The sequence below is a fragment of the Channa argus genome, chromosome 12 (assembly GCF_033026475.1).
Source record: "Channa argus isolate prfri chromosome 12, Channa argus male v1.0, whole genome shotgun sequence".
NCBI classification, from domain to species: Eukaryota; Metazoa; Chordata; class Actinopteri; order Anabantiformes; family Channidae; genus Channa; species Channa argus.
In genome coordinates this window covers 22,729,052-22,751,495 of record NC_090208.1, presented here as the reverse complement: position 1 = coordinate 22,751,495, position 22,444 = coordinate 22,729,052, and the positions used below count along the sequence as shown (strand labels likewise).

General features: G+C 39.2%; 1 protein-coding gene across 1 annotated transcript in view; it reads right to left on the bottom strand.

Annotated features, from left to right (window-relative positions):
- Positions 1-2,841: 2,841 nt before the first annotated feature.
- The window catches only part of fgf11a (fibroblast growth factor 11a), a 93,812-nt gene continuing 74,209 nt past the window's right edge, over positions 2,842-22,444 (bottom strand). The window contains exons 5-6 of the mRNA XM_067524984.1: positions 11,409-11,607; positions 2,842-11,190 (exon numbers count right to left, since the gene is read on the bottom strand). Of these exons, the coding sequence (XP_067381085.1) occupies positions 11,048-11,190; positions 11,409-11,607 (342 nt within the window). The 3' untranslated portion in view covers positions 2,842-11,047. The remainder of the gene's footprint in view (positions 11,191-11,408; positions 11,608-22,444) is intronic.

Sequence of the window (22,444 nt, the reverse complement as noted above, 5' to 3'; positions counted from 1 at the left end):
CTGTAATAGCTGGAAACATTGAGGTGGTACAGCAGCGATTATTCCCACCGTATAATGGTAACAAACAGTTTGTCAGACAGTGCTGTACTAAAGGCCCCAGCAGTGAAACACATCCACCCTCCCTTTATGTGCCTCTACTCATCCCCTCATGCTTCTGTGCTCTCACACACATTGGCTGGCCATCCACGCCAGGATAATTTATGAACCACTGTCACTGCCATTTGGCGTGCCGCCAATTTAATTACCATAGAAGCTAACTATTAACAGCTAGCAGCCAGGTTCAAGCAACACATCAAATCAGTGGTCAGGAGAGAGTGTGTAATGCCCCTGTTGGCTTTGGCTCAAATTTAGTGATCTCTCCCAGAGCAATTATTATATATCACAGTGTGATTCAGAAGTAAGCAGCTAACTTAAATTGGATTGATTATTTACCCCCAATTGTTATTTTACAGGTACGGAGGATATGTAACTGGACATCAGTAATCACATTACATAAAATGCTGATGCAGTTAATATAATATAATTGTATAATTATTGAATTATAATTATATAATTTGATTTAAGAGGGAGGTGATGATCATGCAATAGTTTCAACTTTGCTTCCCATTTTAATTATATTGACCCAGCAACAGTATATTCACTTTCTTTTCCATTTTTTCTTCTAATTACCCCAAAGAGAGAAACACAATCTTATCTGAATTTTCTAATTAAAAGTCTTGAGTGTAACAAAATGTTTGAACAACAAAAGAAAAATACTGGACACCCAATTAATTCAGTGTTTCCCAGATCACAGACATAAAAACACTGCTTCAACAGGCTTCACTGAAGGTAAGGAACTTTCCCTCTAATAAGCCAGAAGAGCATTAATCAGGTTAAACACAGATGTTCGATGACAGGAAGTGATGGTGATTGGTTCCTAGTTTTATGCAAATATGCAGGTTGGTGCTGAAAACAGGTGAGTCAGTTTATCCAGTTCTTATTAAAAGCATGTCTTCATGAACGTGGCTTTGTGGATGTAGGCATTGTCACACTGAAAGAGCAAAGGGACAGACACACATTGCTGCCGCACACTGTTGTTGTGTTGTATGCTGCATACTGCAGGATTTTATTTAATCAGAACAACGGGGGTTTTCACACCTAACCTGTTTGGTTTGTTGTGTCTATACTGTAAATCTTTGGAACAAATCTATTTTTTTGAGGTGTAAAAGCAAAATAATGACATTGTTGTTGTTACATTGTTGATTTGATATTTTAACATAAAAGAAAAGTGTAACTACTAATTTATTCATATGTTTCTCATAAAGTCTCAAAGTCAAGTGACCAAAGATATTAGTGGTAACATGGTAAAACATGCATTATGTGCAACTGTAGAAATTCAGTGTTTGAGTTATTTTAACCCCCCCAATGTCTGATTGCCTCAGTTTGCATAAAAACTGTACTTCTTCTCAGAGCCACAACTTAGTTGGTTCTGAACACCACATGAACACGATGCAAATATTTTATATACACCTATGTAAACTTGTTAGATAAACTTAAAAATCATAGAAAATGAATCTGCCCACACCATAGAACTGGCCTTAGAATAAGTAGGTTTTTAATTTTTCTTCTGTACAACAACCCCAATTCCAAAAAAAGTTGGAAAGATGTAAATAAAAACAGAATGCATTGATTTGCAAATCTCATGAACACACATATTTCACAATAGAACATACACAACATATCGGATTTTGAAACTGAGACATTTTACAATTTCATGAAAATGTAGCCTTCTGTGGCATCCACTCTTCTTCTAACATCTGTCTGTAAACATCTAGGAAGTGAGGAGTTTTAGGAGAGGAATGTTGTCCCATTCTTGTCAGATACAGGATTCTAGCTGCTCAACAGTTCTGGGCCTATGTTGCCGGATTTTCCGTTTTATGATGCGCCAAATGTGTTCAACTGGTGAAAGGTCTTGACTGCAGCCAGGCCCGGACTCCCGGACTCTTCTCCTGCAAAGCCATGCTGTTGTGGTGGTTACAGTATGTGGTTTAGCATTGTCTTGTTGAAATATGTATGGCTTTTCCTGAGAAATTGTCTGGATGTGAGCTTGTGTTGCTGTAAAACCTCTTGATGGGGCCTTTTCCAGATGTGTAAGCCGTTCACACCATTGCACGAATGTCAAGTAGATAATCATGTCTCTTTTTAATGGAGTGAGGGCCCAAAGATTACATACATCCAGTTTTGACCTTCTTGACCCTTGTGCACAAAAACCCTCCTGATTCTCTGAATCTTTTCAGAGAATTACTTTTCCAGCCTTTTGTTGCCCCTCTTTCAACTTTTTTGAGATCACATTCAAAATGAGCTAATATTTCCATGAAATGGTAAAATGTCTCAGTTTCAACATATGATATGCTCTTTGTGTTCTATTGTGAATAAAATATGGGTTGATGAGATTTGCAAATCCTTTTTTTATTCATGTCTTCCCAACGTTTTTTGGGATTGGGGTTGTAAAATGATGGTGGTTATAACATCAATAGCTAATTTGCCATATTTTTAATGGTTGTAATTTGCAAAAAAAAATATAATTTGCTAAACTACAGGGCTCAAGGCAGAATCGTAGACGATTCATGGGTTTCATTTAACCTCGATGTTAAAATACTTAGCTGTACCAGTTTATACTATGCATGATGCAATATTTTGCAAATACTACTGTAGAGCTTTCATTCTGTTAGTGATTGCACCAAGACTTAGAATGATGGTGGCAATATTTTACTTACTGTTTACATCCCCTAAAGCATTATCCAAACTGTAGTTTAGGTAGGAGCATCTTTTTTTCCAAAAGGGTTGAGATTCACTATTATATATAAAAATATTATATAATATAGACTCAAAAATGACATGAACACACGCAGATACAAAAAACCCAGGAGACCAGTGTTACAATCATACAAATATATTAGTTGGTTTTATTCAATTATATCCAATAATATGTCTCCCTTGACTTTGTGTAAGTTATTATAGAAATAAATACAGATCATATTGCAAATGCAGAGACAAGAGTTTGGGATAATAGTGTTGAGGAGGGAGCGATCAAGGGGTTAAAGGGGTCAAAGAGTAAATACTGGGTATAGACTTTTCCTTTGAAGGTGTCCAGTACATGATTGGCGCATGCATGCTTGTTGTCCCTCCCGTCTGTGATCCTCTACCTCAGGCCAAGTTTTAAGTTGCAAGTCCCACGACTCTCTGTAGTCATTCTCAGCTTATTTCTCAAGTGACTGTGGATCTGGATGGCATTTGATTGTAGTGTTAGTCCACCTCATCAGCAGTAGGGAGTGTTATTGCACCCCAACCATATTTGCATGGACGTATGTATATATAGATATATAGAGAGATATATTTTTTGCCCTGGTTGAATACAAAAATTGTCACACTGTGGCTTTGAAAGCTGGAAGACTGAAGCATTCTTTTTGCATTTGGAAGACGAGAAGGAGAGTAAGTTTATGGTGTTTCCTTAAAATCATTTCTGGAAGACTTTTTGACAATAATTCGGATCGTCCATGCAGTACAAAGACAAACCAAAGAGTCAAAAAAAATCCTTCAAGGATTTATCACAGAATCCCACACAAAGTTAATGTTTGTGTGTGTATGTGTGTGGCTGAGTGAGAGACAGATGGCAAAGGAGCAGTCCACATGCTGCTGGTGAGCCAATTAAAATCCCGTTAAGAGATCAATGGTCAGAGGTCAGTCAGTCAGTTGTTGGATTGACAGGTGAGTGCTGGAGGATTCTCATGGATCGGGAGAAAAAGCTTTGGGACCTTTATGGTGTTGACGTTTTCCTCTTTGTTTGTTTGACTTTTTTGTTGTCAGTTTTCCACATTATAGGAAACACACATGAATATGAATTTAAACTGTAAAAGACACAAATCAACAAGCACACATGAAAAGACTAGCAATGATTTATAAAAGGCATTACAATGAATACCACTAGTCACAGTTTTTCCACTGAGAAACACCAAAAACACAATCCATACTTTCCACTTAAAACCAGTTCATCATGTAAAGTCACCCTTTAAACATTGTTGCTGCACTAGCTTGTAAGAGGTGAAGTCCCCTCTATGATCCGTTTGTAAAGGTCACGACAAGTAGCCACATCTGCGCTGGCTTGCTGCAGGGTGCTGTGTGCAATGCAGATGTGTCTAAGGTTTGTGGGCGTGCCTTAAAAAAACACAGCCGGATTTATTTATTTATTTTTTTGGGGGGGAAATTTGAAGTTAATCTGTTGGTTAATGTAATACAAGGTATCAATTTAGGTGCTACAGGCTTTGCATTTTAATGTAAAAGTCATTTTAAAATGAAGCTGCTGAAGTAAAATAAAAAGGAGAGAAAAACAGTCTGTGGACGGCGTCACTCTTTTGTCGAAGCACGTGGGACTCTCTCTCTCTCTCTCTTCCTCCCTCTCTTTTTTGTGTTTTGTGCTGCATTGCAGATGTGGTGAAGGGACTCCACCTCAAAGTAATGCACACACACTTAAACAGCAGGCCAGCTCACAAAAAAAAAAGGGCAAAGTGTTAGAAAAATAAAAGCTTTAATAAAACACGCAGTTGCTTTCTGCATCAACAACAATCCCACACTTTTTTTTTCACACCCTCCCTGATAATGTGGCTGCACCTTGTTAATGGAGTTTATTGCTTTCTGCCCAAGGACTCGTGCTCATTGATTTGGCCTCTGATTTATCTTCTATTTTCCTCTCTCTCTCTCTTTCTCTCTCCCTCTCCACTGTATTCTCTCTCATCTTGGACACACATAATGAACATTCACTGATGTTCGATAACACATCACACAACAATTACACACAAAGACCAAAGCTGATGAATGTGATGTAGCAAATCGGCACACATTCTGTACTGTATGTACACACTGCACATACACACTCACACACTGACATACTGCCTCCCGGTTAAAGGGATAGTAGATAGAAAGTAAAACATCAAAGGAGGGCTGTGAGGGCACAAGTTAGCTACACTACAGCTTGTGAGTCCTTCACAACCCAACAGGACCCTCTCTGCAGTTGTAATTTGCTCAGTAAGCAGGGGCACTGACTCGGGAGAAATGGAAGAAAGGGGGTCCCCAGGGAGAGAAGAGTGCACGATGTGTGAAGCGTGCAGCTGTATCAGATATACATCATTTAACCCCCTTCGATATCCACAAACACACGCCCATATTCACACCTCTCGCATCTTTTTCATAAACTGTGAAGACATGGGGATGAGAAGCTCTCAGAGGGGCCGGTGTTTGTCATTTAGAGCTCCATCCTGACACATTTATCAGATATTTTAAAAAGCAGTAATTTCAACCACGGGTGGGAGATTCCCTAATCGGACATGCGCTCATAGCTACGCTAACACCAATGTCACTCTCTATATCACGTAATTCACACAGAATCCTTTAAAGTGAAGCCTGAAGGCCACAGAGCAGAGGAGCTGATCAAAGAAGACTCCCAGCAGAGAACTAAAGGGAGAGCATCATCACAGCAAAACACACTCTCATGGAAACCATGCAACAATAACAATTCCACCTTTGTGCAAAGTCAAACCAATAACAATGCAAAATGAGTGGGTTGCACATTTACACACTTTAAAATCATTACCTTCACTTCAAATACTATCTAATTGCAAAATATGTCTATTACAGCTTCTGCAAAAATGCAATAATTAGATTATAGATGTAGATTAGAATCTAGCAGAAAAGGGAAAAAAACAACAACATATTTATCTGCATATTTACAGTGGAAAACTAGACACATACTGATGATGGATGCAACTTAAAGTGGTTGATGGATCACTTGTGATAGATTACATTTAATTGCTGACTTCACACAGACAGTAAATGTCCCAATAGTGAACAGAGATAATATTCCATCACTCACTAGATGCCACTGTTGACTGACACTCAGTAGAATTGATATCCTGATGTCTTGGTGTTTAGAAATGATGTCTTTACAGTAATTTTAATGAAATGGCTATAGCCCCACAGAAATTCCAAAGAAATAGAATCTGTATCTAAAATGCCATCTCATGTCATCATTTCATCTTATTTGGCTTCTGCACAGACACACTTCATTTAACAATGTTACCTACATTTATGTTGAGGTTTAAAGGAGCACTCCAACACTTCAGTGTTATGTTTTCATAAAGTTGAGGGGGCTCACAGGTAACAGATTTTAGGCTAAATTTAAAGTAGCAGAGGTTGAGATCCCCTGACATATAATTGGAAATATAGGTCAACTTAAAAAAAACAAAACAAGTATATTTCCATAATGTTGTTGTTGGGTGCTACCTTGGTCTGTGTATTTGGATTGTAAAATAATAAATCAAAATCAAGAAACAGTTTTTCAACTGCCAGGGAAACATCCACTGTGGAATGAGAGTGTTTTTTTTTCCCCACAGTAATCCAGTTTTCACTCAATGTGTCTGGGCTATGTAGTGGTAAAATTGGTTTAAGGGTACACAGGCCATGTTGTGACCCTGCCCTGATTTTCAGTTCAAAAGAAAAAGTAAACATTTTCCCACATTTTAATTATCAATTCCTGTCAATAGGCACGTCAAATACATTATTACAAATAATAAAAAAACAATGTATTATTTGTTTCATATTTCAAAATAAAGATCTTTTGCCACCAAGTACACAGACCTACATGTAGCTTTCTCCTAAATACTCACTTTGTGCTTGCTGTCTTACCCTAATGTCATAATTAAGGTTTTGCTTTTTTTTAACGTGTGAATGGTTGTCTGTCTGAATATGTCTCTCTCTGGCCCTGAGATAGGCCCAAGCCTCTGACCTACATAGGATAAGCGGCGACAGATAATGGATGGATGGATGGATGGGTGTTGAGGCTGCGAATGCACATTAAGTCAATGAAAAAACACGTATAAGTGCAAATACGTGGTGGTTTACTGAGGTACAGACGTGACAGAATGAATTAAAGTGTTAAGTGCTTATCCCAGGATTTATGACTAGAATGTGAGCGATATCCGTCCATTATCTGTACCCAGTTACGTATAGGTATCCTGTTCAGGGTCATGGGTGGCTGGGGCCTCTACCAGCTCTCATACGTACCCCACCTCTCGCTCAGGACCTAGACAGGATCCTAGACAGGTCTCTAGTCTATCTCATGGGTGACACAGAGAGAGATACACAGACAGACAACCACTCACACTCGCATTCACAGCTACGGATTAGAGTCAAATTAGAGTCACCAGTTAACCTAACATTCATGCTTTAGATGTGGGAGGAAAACCATGCCTGCACAGGGAGAACATGCAAACTCGAACAACAAAAAATAAGAACAACATGCTGTTAGCGTTCGGTGACGGGCATTTGGCTCCGAGCAGTGCTGAAAGGCAACTGAGTTACTCTCTGTAAAGTCTGTGAAAGCCTCAAACACACCAGATGAACAGTGAATGGTAAATGACATTTGTCTTTAAAAACATTCAAAAATATTATGCAGTCTTTATTGCATGATGCCCAAAGTTTGTTTTCTGTCTGAAAGCTCTCTCTGAAACAGAGTTTCGGTAAATTAAAAATCCTTGGAGTGCCCCTTTAATTATTCTCGTGTACATCATTCTCACATTTACTATTGCCTGTCTCTCTGAACTTTGTTCGTCACTAGTGCCATAATCCACTTTAAAGCTATTACTTTAAAGTTTCAGCCCTTAACTTTTGTCAACAGCCTTTTGTCTCTCGATTCGAATCCTCATTACATTCCGAAAGCAACAAACATGACACATACATAAGAAAATATTGCAACATAGATTTCCCAGCCTTCAAATATTTGTTACAATATCACAGAAACCATGGTTATATGCGTGTTTGTTAAACTTCTCTCCATCTCACATTATCGCTTTATCAAGTCCCAGACACTATAAATTCCATTCTAGCAGGCAGGAGCCTCATTTAATTAAGCATTCGTGTAATTACTTTGCAAGTCAGAGTCAAACATTTTGTTCTGGATTTAGCTATCCATAAGGGGTGACTGGTCAAACACACATACCTGAAGGTCTATTTAACATTTTAATTAAGTCTTCAGTGTGACAGCGAGGTTTTAACTCTAGCTTGTATGGAGGAAATCTAAAAACAATGGGAATAATTTAAACTGTTTTTAACTGAAATTGCTTTAATTTAATTCCCTCATTTACTTGCGAGCTTTATCGAATGTCTCTGGATTTTTTCTTCCTTTCTCAGTAGAGTCGTTTCTCCAAAGGAAAGCGGAGGTAAAGTTTGCTCCATCTCTCAGGTAGCTGTTTGCTTTGCTCAGCAGCTTGCTTCAATTCCACACGAGTTATCAGCTCTTATTTACAACCACTGGTTACAGAGGAACAGGGGGATTGTGTGGAGAAGTGTGTGTGTGTATGTGTGTGTGTGTGTGTGTGTGTGTGTGTGTTCAAGGAACGCTGTCCACATTACCATAATTCCCTCTTAAATCTTGATTTGCTTTACTCCTCACCACAAATATTCCTCCCTAAGAATCTCACCTTTTCCGTTTCCTTTTTCTTTGGTTTTTCTTCACCCAATCATCAATCTAGCCTCACCTCCACCTCCTGGAAACAAAGGACTCAACTGCTTCCCAAATACAAACACTGGTTCAAAACAATTACCCACCTGACAGATTGTACCGTAAAGGTTTGCAATAAAAAAAATGACACATGGAATAGAGAAAACAAAAGTTAAGAGTGTAATTTTAAATATTAAAATTGCTATTTATTTGTTTTATGAAGGGTAATACTTCTCTGATAAAAATGTGATCAAAAACTAAAATAGTTATCTATCATACTTTTTTAGAACATCACTGTTATAGTATTTACGCATATACAGTTATCAGTTTCATCATATGACTTTGGTTTATTATTGTTCCTCCTAAAACAGAGTAATCAGACTCAGTGAATGTTTAATGATAACAGCGATTTAGCTGAACTACTATGTTGCAAGAGGTGGAAACTGATGATGTCTAGTTTAATGTGTGAAAGCAAGTAGGTCATGTGAAGCATGTTGCTGTACATATCCATGAGCAGAGACTTAAAGGTCCACTGCAGCGATGTATTATTGCATTTCCATAGAGTTAGGGAACTTCCAGGAAACATGGTCAAAATAGGAGCAGCAGAGACTCATACATCCTGACCTTTAATCCCAAGTATGAGTCTGCACATCTTGAGGACTTTTATAAATCAAAACAAAAACTGCTATAAAGTTTTATTTCACCAAGTCTAAGAGGTGCATGGGCTGGATTTAAACAATGACAAGTGTGAGGCTATAAGACCTTGAAACAACTGGGGGCTACTTTAGCCACCAATAACACACTTGAACCTGAACCCAGTTTTCAGTCAAGTGGAATCATGGGTAACAAAAGATCCCGATTTTGACAAGGGAAAAAAAAGCATAAAATAAGACATGATGACTGATTCTGCTGCATCATTTTTAAACCATTGTGACAGCAGCAAGGCTGTTTCACAACTATCTCTGATGTTTGCCAGCATTTTCTCTGTGCATTGCAGTTTTCAAAAGTTGTGTACATTACCATAAATGTGATAATCCAGAATGCTCAAATTAGCTCACTATAAAGTGTGTTTGGCAAGTTTCTGCTGTGAACAAAACATATAACTGAAATATTAATTGCATTCATTAGAATTATGTAATATGAATGTAGGACACATTTATAGTGTAGCCAGTTGTCACTTTAACCTTACATAGAACAAAACTATAGTCTTCTGTCTTGGGTTGTGTTTGGATTTTCAATCTTGTAGTACTAGTTGTGTTTTGGTAGCAAACTATGGATCCATATTTTTAAAATGTCTGGTTTGTGGATATTTCTAGAGATGAATACCGCATTGAATAAAGCAGGTTATAAAGCTTCTGTGTGGGCAAGCGACACGATCAGGCTCTGTCACTGATCATATCCTATCATCTCCCAGAGCCTGCACCCACACACTCACTGCCACATTGCCATGTGTGTGCTAATGCCTGCCATTGTGTTCAGTGTGTTACATTGTAAGGTCTTTTAATGCAGTCGTTGCTCATGGATATCAGGGCACGGAGACCTCCACGTATGTGTGTAAATGTCAGTGTAATAATGAGTGCGCGTTTGAGTGTGATCATGCGGCGGACCAGGGGAGCTCTTGGCCCCTCGTTTAAGGGTTGAAAGATTCTGATCAGCCCGAGACTCTATTAACAGAGCCCGAGAGGATGATAGGGATTTTCTTGTGCTGCTGAGTGGAAAATTGAGTGCATGTCACAAACTAATCAAATTGCGCTAAAGGTGACTAGAAAAAAAAGAGAGGAGCGTGGACACACATACACACGAACACTCATAAACAGGGCCAACAAGTATGCAGGCTATCTTGCAAAGTCGCTGACACACACAGAAGATGTGAACAGACCAGATGGCTGCAGAACAAAAGTCTGCAAGGGCCTTTGTGACTGCCTCGCATAAGCATGGCTCTGTGTCAGGCTACCATTAGGAAGGAAGCCTTTAGGGAAATAAGAACATAACCCATATGTAAAGTATGTGCTTCAGAGGGATGGGTCTGACAGCTGCAGCCGTTGTGGTGAAACCAGGAAGACTTTGCTGGGGTATTTGGTTGACTGGAAGAATGCTGATGACCGATAGAAGGCGTTTGGGATTTCCCTCCAGCTGGTTAAGCACACTGCGGCCACAGGCTTTGCAATGCTAGGTGACTGCTCACTTCTTCATGGAGTTATTGCTTTAATATCCCCGGCTGTGATAATCACAGAGGTGATAAGAAAAAGAAAACAAGAAAGTGGAGGGCTGGTGTGGATGGGGGTCTGTGACAGTAAAAGGAGGAGGGTCTCCATTGGCCAGCTCCACTCTTGCCAGGCCTGCTCCTCCTCTCTCAAGCTTTACACCAGTGCATTGTATGATGCAGAGTTCTCGTGGGGTCAGTGTTTCAGGCAGCAGGTGTGTGTGTGTGTTGGGGGGGGGGGTAGCCCTAACAATCCTGTTTAGGTGTCCGCTGGTGCCTCAATCCATCCCTCCTCCCCCCCGTGTCTCTGAGCGCTAGGAGGAAGACGTTTTAGTTTTGGATTGAGGGTCCTTCTTGCCGTTCTGGAGCACGGGCGAGTCACTGGAGGTCTTGGGCGTTTTTCTGGGTGGACTCTGCTCAGCAACATCATGTAGAGAGGGCTCCCTGTACATGGCCACTGTGCAGGGAGAGAGTCACAGAGAGTCAAATTTGACTTTGCATTAATACAATCTTAGTCTGATAATTGTGATCTTGTACCATGGTAATGGCCTAAGATGGAAACCACAACCATCTTAGTGTCAAAGTGTCAAATTAAATTAATTTAAACGTACATTATTTGACTCTCAATTGCAGTGAAGATTGGATGGTTCATCTACATGTCTTAATCTGTAGTACCTTCAATGAGTTTGGGCAGAAAGTGAGCAGCTCCCTTCGTCTTCTTGACGCGGTTCCCTTTCATGACCTGTCCGTCCCTGTTGATACCGATGTACCAGGCCCGGCCAGACTGGGTCTGTCTGTACAGGATGGACGAGTAGGTGACGTAGTAGTTCTCAAACACAGACTCCTTGAACTTACACTCTGGCGTAAAGTGTTCCTGAAACACATACAAAGAGAAAGAAGAACACACACATCAGTTCAGTTCTGTTATTTACACGTTTACTCTCCAAATGTATTTCCTCAGCTGGGAATGGGAGGAAATGTCTCCCACATTTCATAGTGACAGGGTTATTGGAGCATATGTGGCTGCATCAACCAACTGCATGCAACCACACACACTCTAACAATCTTATTCGAAAGACTGCACACACCTATTTGCTACATGGGCAAAGTGGTATGTGAGCCAGGATGTCATAACTCACCCTGTGCTGCCCATGGGGGATGGACTTTGTTGCATATTTTTGGACTTTTTGGACTTCTTGCAGTGTGGCTTTGTAACAGGAAGTACTAGAAACTACTCAGAAACAAGCATGGGCGTAATAATAGAGCTCAGCTATACGAACTTTGAACAATATCTGGAAAATCAGGTCCAGAAGCTTTTCAGGTGTTAATTGTGTTGCTTAAGTCCTGCTCTGTCCACAGATGGGCTCTCTCGAACAGTACCTGAACTGTGTACAAGGGGTCTTGCAGAATAAAGTCCGAGTAATGTCCTGGCCTTCTTACTCTGACATTTCTCACATGCATCCCCTCTGGGTAAAGTCTAGAGAAGTTCGGGGTTACCTTGCATATGTGAAAGCAGCTCTAGATACAGCACAGCCTCTCAACACTTCAGCCATTTTCCCGGTGCCCAGTTAGGCTACTGCAATGAAAATTACAATTTGGCCAAACAAGGATTTTCTCCATTAACTAACATGATAAAATAGATGTCTGTAAAACTATTGGCAGGACACCTTGAGCCCAAATAACCATATTTACCTCATATTTTATCTGTAAAAACTTGCATTAGCACCTAAAGATTTTACTTTTATCACATCATCAGAATTTAAAGTCTGCTGACACGGGGCGGCAGTGGCTCTGTCTGTAGAGTGGCTGCCCACCGACAATAGGCTCAAAGGTTTGCCTCTGGCTCACCCAAACTGCATATCAAAATCTCCCTGGGCAACACATTGAACCCGAAACCGCCCATCCCATCCCCAGCAGTGCCAGTTCCAAGCCCGGTAAAACTGGGGAGGGTTGTGTCAGCAAAGGGCATCTGGCCTAAAAATTGTGCCAAATCAACATGCGAACCGATGATCCGATGAAAACAAAAAAACAAAAAAGGGAGTGTGAGTTCACAGATTGGGCAGTAGGCGGTAAATATGTGGAAGCCAAAGAACTTTTTTTTCTTTCTCGCCAGGCAAGCAACATGTTTCCAACTATCATAATCAAAACAAACTGAGATTTTTCCTTCTTGCTAACATTTTCTTCAGTCCCTCAAATATATATCTATAAGTACAAAGTGTTGTGTGACTTGAACACTGGGGTATCCCACCTACCACCCGTGGCATCTCTTTCTCATTTCCGCTCACATATTCCCTCTCTCTAGCTCATATTCTGCCTTTCCTGTACTTCATTCCTTCCATCCCTCCGTCATTTGGTAACCTTGTTGAGGAACAAACCAATTTGCAGGATTGATTTGGAGCCTTGATGTGACAGGTAAGTTGAAAAGGCCTGAATAAGGAGTTTGCTCTCTCTCTCTCGCTCTGTCTCTCACCCACTGCCCTTCTGCTGCTCCCTGTCTTCTTTTTGTTCTCTCTCTCTGTCTTCCACTGCAGGCGCAGGGCCTTCACAGCCGCCTATATCCACTGTGCCGCACATAAACAATCTAATTACACTGAGTGTAACACCCATTCTTTAATTACATATCCATTCACTTAGGCAGCTATTCATTTCCTCACACACCCATTAACTTAGCTCTAATAGCACAGAGTGAAATCCAAAGGTCCCGGGTCTCTGGTAAGGTGTCATCAGACAGCTTTCATTAACTGTGGTTGTACTGCAATGTGATGCATCTCATCTTCTCTGCACTCTCTGTTTAGAATTAAAGTTTGCCTCGAAAAACCAGAACACACAAGCACCAATAAGACAGACATTTTCAAAGTTTAATTTGTTTAATTAAGTATTAAACAGAGTCTGCACATTAAGTAACCTTCTGCAAAGGAGACTTTTCAATTAGCAGTTACCATCCTGGGAAACCACTGTGAGGAAGCGAGAGTGCAAAGATACACAGGCTAGAGTTTTGCTGCCAGGCGAGGTCTAATTTTTTGATTAATATCAAATGCATATTATTTTCTGTTGCCATTATCATAGTTTTTCAATGCAACAGAATATAGAACAGTTCAAAGAATGATGTGATAGTTGCGGACTAAATGCCAAAAAGGAAAAGCTCAGCCAGGGATCATTTTTGATGAGAAACACATTTGGTCATGAAATGCCACTAAATAGGAATTTAGGAAATAAAAAGTATATTGGTGTTTTAAAGTAGTTTTTTGATAAATCCATATTTAAGTCTTAAATGAAATTAACTTTGCCTTCCATCATTTAAGAAAAATTAAATACTTATGCTCTTAAATGATCTGGAGTATATATTCTAACTCCAGAATTGTTGGATCTCAATTTTTCCTGCACCTTTTATAGTTTTCTTCTTTTCAAACTTTGGAATTCTGACTCCTAACCCATTGAACATTTGAGCGTGTGCCTTTGACAGCCACTGTTAGGAATGAGGAATTAGGTTCAAACATGGGCACTATTTTTGTTTTGATCTTTGTGATTAAATCGAACATCAAGATTTCAAGGAGTTGAGTTAATGTAATTATTTTGTGTGTGTGTTTGGAATTTTGTCTTTATTCTTTTGACATATACTTTTTATTTAGGAGCTCAGCACAGCAGGACACAAGCTTGCTCAAATGTACAACTTGATAGATAACAAAATAATTTTTGACAATATAAACAGAACACGGGGTGTTTTCAGTCGTGAATTAATATAAAGGAAACAAAAAAGATGATAAAGAGGCAACTGAAATAATAATAATATTGATAATAATAGTAGAAATATGTGGATGGAGCAAATTAAACAAGGCAAGGGCGTCTCAGGGAAATATATTTCATCCACTCCTTTCAGGTTTCTTCAAACTTTCTGGAGCCTTATGAGGAATGTGATTCTTTCCATTCTGAAAATTTTGTAGATAACATCATACCAGACTTCTTAGATGGTGTATCTGGTTTTAACCACTTCTTTGTAATTGCTTTTCTGGCAGCTACACTCAGTTTTCCAAATAGCTGATTTGATTTAAGATTTTTTGGTGTTGAATGTGGGAACCTGGGGAGAAGTTTGTCCCAATTGGGATTGAAGTGTACTCTAAATACAGTGACTAGTTCTGCATGGATCTTACACACAAAAGGGTTTCTTTTTGGGCAGACCCAGAGCCGATGAAAGTGACTGCCCTGAATGGCCAGATGTCACGATTCTGTTCCCTTTGTTTAGTTTGTCCCTACTTTCCCGGCTTCACATCCTGTCCACAGCTTTTACTTTGTAGCACCTTAGCCCACTTCCTGTCTTTAGTGTCGTATGCCCCTGATTAATTATACCGAATCCCCTGTCCTTTTAAACCTGCCTTTCCCCTCAGTACCCTGCCAATTCGTCTCTGTTGTTGTTTTGCGTGCTCCTGGACAGCAAGCCTCCGGATATGTTCCCTGTTTGGACTCCTGTTTGTCTGTTCTGCCTGTTCCCAGTTTTGGTTTCTGCAATTTGGGTCTAAGATTTGGTTACTTCTTGGTCACTGTTTTTCTACCTCTGTTTTACATCCCTGTAATTAGTTTTATGTTCCGATTCATAGTTTTTGGCCTTTTTTGCTTGTGTTTTCCAGTCCTCCTTGGGGAGTGATTTTCAGTAGTGTTCACCCCCCCGGCTTGATACCCTGTACTGAGATTTTCAATATTTGGTCCTAGTTTCCTCTGGAATATGACTATTAGTTTACTTTTCCCACTTTTCTTTTAAAGAAGCTGTGCTTGCTAATTATCTCTCCTGAAAGCCCTTATATAACCTTGAAATTATCTTAAGCACACTTTTTGGCTTTTTAACATAAAGGTATTTATGTGGTGTAGAAACCTAACAAAGTCACTATTAGTTAGCCCGTACAATTTTTTTTCAATGTCTGAAAATCCTTTCCCCCTCTTTAAAAGTGCAGTGAGGGGAGAGACCCTGGTTCACCCATCCTTTATAACATGCATCTGGTTTAGGGTAAAGTCCAGGTCGTAGGTTGCCTATCTCAGGGTCTTTATCTGTTCAGACCAGCCATTCTTAGCAATGCACCAACATATTAAGCTGCTCAATTGAGCTGAAATGTAGTAGTCCTTCAGGCAGGAGAGTGCGAGTCCCCCTTGTAGTTTGCTAGCTGAAGAGATTCAAATCTTATCCTCGGCTTCATCTCTTGCCATATGTACTTTGATATTAATTTGTTACTTCAGTTGGAAGAATCTGCAACAAATATAGTACCCTTGGTTGGATATTCAATTATACAGACTCAATTTGTGATTCAAAACTTAGTATTGGCAATAAATTCCAACTCTTTATCTTTTAACGTCATCCTTTATATTTTGGTCCAAAAAACTGAAATTCAATGTATATACATTTTTTTAAGGTCTTTTGGGATATTTACTCCTGGGTATTTCATATATTCCAAATCACAGTTTGATTTGATATTAGCGCTTATAGAGGAACCTTATGGGTTTGTAATTAAATCTTAAGATTTGGGTCTTTGCAATATTCAATTTGCATCCTGAGTTGCAATTAAAAGAGTCTAAGAACGACAATAATTGCCAAATGTAATTCTCAGGGTTTGACAAGTAGATTAAGATGTAATCCGCAAATAAGGAAATTTTATGTTCCTGACACAGCACTTATATTTCTCTAATATTTTTTTCCTGGATTAAGCCCTGATATCTGACCTTCCATTTTTACTGAGCTTCAGTAAATATTGCAAATAACAATGGGCTCAATGGGCAGCTTTCCCTAGTTCCTCTTTCTAAGCCAAACGAGTCTGATATGGAACCATTTTTTGTAATTCTTGCCTCTTGTACAATACTTGAGGTCTGAATACTTTTTATTTGCTTTTAAATATCAGTGCAGCATTTGACAGAATTTACTAGTACTTTACTCTTTTATTTAATTGTAGTAACCTTATGCCTTTATCTGCACCTGAGTTGTGTGGCCAAATTCCAGTTGGCAGAGAAATATGGTGTTTTAAAGGAACATATACATTTCTACATGTATACACATGTCAACATGTGTGACAACATTTGGTAAAATGTTATCACACATGTGTGATAACATTTTACCAAACAGTCAAATGCTGTTAACAACTAATTGGCTGATTCTAATAAAACAAAGATCCTTATTTCTACTTTGCTGTTTTTGTTGCGAAGGTGCAAGGTTAAAATCTCAAGCAGAAGTCTTAGAAGGTTCGCTTCTCTGGACTAGCGTGTAACAATATGTATATACATAATATATATTAGAATCTGGCCCCGGATCTAATTCAGAATTCAATTCAAGCTCAGATTTATGATTCTTGTATTTACTTTTGCAGCCCTACACCTTCAGGCATCTGTGTACATTAGAGATGTACTCCAGCTTTTACTGTTCTCTGATCAGAGTTCAATGTATGTTTCTCAGTCCAGACTTAAATCTGAGGGACACTTCATATTTGAAGGTATCCTAAACTTTGAGCCTGAGATCTCATGACACCAGACCCCTTTAGAGAGTAGCAGACATGGTAAGTTACTTAGTACACTTACCCAAGCACTGTACTTAAATACGGGTTTGATGTATTTTACTGTACTTTAAGAATTTCTATATCATTTTACATATACTCCATTGGAAATGTACTTTTCACACCACTACATTCACTTGACAGCTTGAGATAAAAAAAAGTGCTAAAAAAATATAACCAGCTAATTAAGTAACAGCCTGTCAGTAGATGAAGTAGTCCCACCTGTCCACCCAGAACATGTACTGAAGTAAAGCCTTTGTTAATGTACAGAAAGTGCTAAAACTACAGACTCTGTCATGTGTGTCAAAGAAGCTGTTTAAGCATTTCCATCACCTGAAGGACAAACTACCTTTACAGTAAAATAAAAACTGGTGCAGTTCCTCTTGTGTTCAGCAGGTGCTGCTGCAAACACACAGGCATTCTGGGTTTTTTTTCTGTCCCACTCCTGCTGCTGTTGATGCTTGACTCATATCTGCTTACCTCTCCATAACACTCAGCTTCATCCAACAAAGGCTGTTTAAGCATGACAAAAAACAATTAAGCTGCAGAACAGTCGCACAGACAGAATGTCTTCCATGTTGTTATGTGCACACTTTTTCAGGCTCTGAAATGTCCAATTATACTACATTCTCAGATTTGCAGAGAGGCAATACGATGTTACTGTTGTGTAAATTGAAGAAAATGTCTATTTTGGAAAAACAGAGACATGTTTACAAAACAGCTCTGGACTTTTGTGGCACAATATCTTAAAATTTCTTCCAGACGCAGACTGTTTTAGTAAAGACAAGATGATGTGAAGGGGTGCGCAAGTGTATGTGTGTGTTTAGTGTGTGTACATCCACTCATGCGTGTCTGCTGTTGTGACAGAGAGACATGACAGATCCCTTTTACATCAGTAGGAAGCCACCCGGTGCCAGATGACATGCATACACACACAGACAAACACACACACTTACACAACATCAACAGTGAGGGATGGACTGGTCGCCTTTCTCATCACTCACTCTCACAGACAGAAAGGAAAAAGAGAGGTAGGGAGGGAAAATGAGGGAGCAGGGGAAATGTGAGAACAAGATGAAACAAGGGAAAGAAAAACAGGCAAAGAAAAAGAGGCGTAAAAATGAAACAGCAGCTAAAGCCGTGACAGATGGAGACACAGAGACAGTACAGAATGATTATTTTCCCCTAATGACGCGCAGACCCTCATCTTATTTCCATCAGTCGACACCTAAAGACATTATTCATCCCTGTTAGCAGGGCACATCACTGCCATTAACCACTGAGCCTCCCATACACTCAGCTGGGGAGTCAATTCCATGTGGGACGTCTGTGAAATGCAATAAGCATTAGGCCAGGGAGAAAAAAGTGGATTAGGTTTTGATTGGACGTGCAGAACAGCAACACAACTGAGTGTGATAAACTAAAACACGTTCCAAGCCACAATTGGTCAACCACAGGTTAATCCTGGGGTTAAATTTAAACACGTTGTCCCAGGGGACTAATGTAATTTCATACTGTCAGTAGCACACATTTATAAACTGGGTGGTGTGTGTGTATGTGTGTACATGAGTGGGGAAATACATTCAGGTTTGTCTATATTTGGACAGAGACACAACTTTACAGTTTGGTTCTGTACATCATCACGGTGGATTTGAAATGAAACAGTCAAGATGTGGTTTAAAGTGTAGACTGTTAGCTTTAATTAAAGGGTTTGGTTAAAAATAATGGTTTAACTAGTTAGGAACTATTGCCATTTTTATTTGTAGACCCCTTTATTTTTTGCGTTTCATAAACTGTTGCACAATTGGTTGCTCAGCTGTTTTACATCCAGGTGTGTGTTATGTCCCTTTAGTTAATTTACAATTAAACAGATAAAATGTTTACAGTTGATTTCTATACAGTCTTGCATTGGTTTTTGGAACCTGTCCTTGTTGATAACCTTCAAAATGAGGTCCAAAGAACTGTCTCCGCCATACAGTAAACCATCAGAATCCGAGTATTTCCAGTGTGTACAGCACAGAGTGGACAGTAGCAAGTATGAGGTCAGCTGTTAACAATTGTAGTGGCCGAAGGATTGATACTGCTCCGGTGCCTGGTGGTTTTGACAGATAGAGAAATGTAGCACCTGCCAGAGGCGAGAAGCTGGAAGAGGTTGTGTCCATGTTGAAACAGGTCGATGGTGAATGTCTTTGCCTGCCTCCTGGTTCTCGACGTGTACAGTCCAAGTCCTGGAGAGGAAGGAAAGCACCGGTGATTCTTTCTGCAGGTCGCCCTCTCCACTGCAGTCTGTTTTAGTCCTGTTTGGTGGCTGCCCTAAACCAGACTCTGATAGAGGAGCACAGGACAGAGTCTGTGATACCAGAGTAGAACTGGATTAGCTGCTCTTATGGCTGGTCAAACTTCCTCAGTTGCTCCAGGAAGTACATCCTGTGCTGAGCCTTTATGAAGACAGAGTCAATGTTGTTTTTCCACCTAAAGTCTTGAAAGATAATTTACCCCAAGAATTTAAAGACTTCCACAAGTAACATAGGGGGGTATGACGAGGTGATGCAGTGTACGAGGGGCTCGTCCTGAAATCCATTGTCATCTCCACAGTCTTGAGAATGTTTAGCTCCAGGTTGTTCTGACTGCACCAGAGAGCCAACTGATCAACCCCCGGTCACTATGGGTCCTCATCATTATCCTGGATAAGCTGATTTGTGTCATCTGCAAACTTTAGGAGCTTGACAATCAAGTCACTGGATGTGCAGTTGTTTGTTTAGACAGAAGAACAGAAGGTAGAGGACACATCCCTGAGGCACACCAATACTGGTTTGCATGCATGTATGCATCATCACTGGGCCGAAAAAACAAAACTAATCTATTAATGTGATAATGAAAATATAAAGTGTTGACAAAGGAAGTATTTGGAAAAATGCACTATGAGCTCAGCAATTTAAAAGGCTGGAGGACCACACAAGGCAGCTGTGATGGATGACAGAAGATTCTTACCCTGGTGATGAAAAATCCCTTTACAACAATCAAGAAACACCCTCCAGGACGGAGGCGTGTCTGTGTCAAAGTTAACAATCAAGATTTTACTAGAATAAATACAAGGTGTAATAACACATTGGTAAATCTCAAAACCAGGAAGACTAAATTATCTTTAGTCAAAAATCATGTTTAAAAAAAATCTTTTCTGCAACAACATCCTGTGGTAGCTTTACCAAGAAAAGAACCCCAGAATGTGCTCATGTCTATGATTTCAGGACTTTAGTCAGTCACTGACTGTAAGGATTTGGAAGCAAATATTAAAATAGACTATCTAACTTTATTTGTCAGAATATTTCTGAGCCAAAATTGGCAGTGTATGAATAAAAGTGGCTGTGGTTCCTACGCAGTTCATCCACTATTATCAACAGTCCACAGTTTAAACATGTCTTGATTGCATCATTTAAAATAGTTCCGGCAATGTACAGAGCCAAAAGAATGAAAACTGTGTGTATACAAACCTGACTGTGGATTAGATAAGGTGAACTATCACTAAATTAAGTGATGTGTCAGTAATAACTAATAACTGAAAATGCTGTAATTGGTACCAAATACACTCTGCGATTGCTTATGGACTCAGTTCAAGCAAAAATGGGCAACTGTAAGGGAAATACCATTCCTTATGCTATATTGCTCTGGATCCAAGCCCAAGTTTAGTTTTTTTTTTTTTTTTTTGCCAATTTTAACCTTTAAAGATCAGTATAATACTTTTATTAAAATAACATAAATTGCATTTATTATTGCAAAACTTAATTTTATTTGAAAGCAAAATCATAATATTTGCCCCAGTTTGAGAACTGAGTGACAAAATTATGAACAAACAAAAGGAAGTCAATCTTCATTTGTTTGTAAAGTTGTAAAGTTTTTGAAATTGTTGACCGAGACTTCTGCTGTTTGAGCGTTGACTATGAAGTTCACATGTTTTGGGTCTCTTGTAGGGTGGTCCTGTGTTTTGTGGTCCCATCCAAACTCTTCAACCTCCTTACAAAAATGGGTTGGTCTAAGGCAAAAGCATTATGTTCACTACAACTGCTTGATGTTGCCAAACACTGTATTTTTTGGTCACTTTGCTGGTAAAAACAATCTTTGTGGTATTTTATATGAGGACATTCTCAAAACTGTGGCTCGTGATGTTTGCATATAAGGAGAGAAAAAAAAAAACATTAGTTTGCAGTTGTTATGTTTTCACACAGCAGCAGCCACAAACACAATAAACTAATAAAGTGAATTAGTCATTTAGTGCACAGTGGATTGATAAAAACTGTCTGCTGTGCCTGTAAGTAATACTACAAGGAAAATGAATTTATGGGAAGAAAAACTGAGCCTATGAACAAAACACATAACAATTTTGAACAGTTGTCAAAATAAAAATATCCTTCATGCAACTTGAAAGAAACTATTAAAATCAGCATATCCCCTCTTTGCAAACCGGAGTTCATATTTGGATAGAGATGAGACAAAAACTCAAGTTTGTTTGTAGGCTTCACATAATTCAGCTGCCTGACTGTCAAATGAAATCTTCAGCCTCTGTTTCTCTGATCTTTGCTTCCTGTCTGTTCACTTCACAATCCAATAAAACTGAAACTGTCATAAAAATGTCCTAAAGGAAAAAAAAAAAAAGAAGTTTAACACAATGGCTTGAGTAATAAAACTATATTGAATTGATCGTGAAGTGAGAAATGTTTACTTTCCCTCAAGAAGCACTTCTTTTAGCAGGGTTTTGTTAAACCGTGAGCTGACTTGGATTAATGTTGTGACATGTATTGGCCCCAAGAATAGATTCTGTTTATGATGGGATTATATATGCATGTGAATTGGTATCTGTCTCTAGGTGCCCTGAGGAAAAACTGGTAATCTGTCCAGGGTGTACTCTGCTTCTCAGCCTTTCACAGCTGGGATGGGCTCCAGAAGCAACAGATAATTGAGATGATGGATCAAAGCAATGATGTGTACAAAAACAAATTCTATGATAGGCCAGTGGTAATGTTGTGGCTCATCAGTTTTAGATAAGATCTTAACCTATGTGATAAACATTTGGTTAATAAAGCTGTAAGCTAAAATTTAAGCCATGAGAAAAACATTAAGCCATGAGAACAAAAGATCTTAACTGAGGATAAACTTAGAGAAATAAAGTGGGTCTCGAATAATGAATAATTA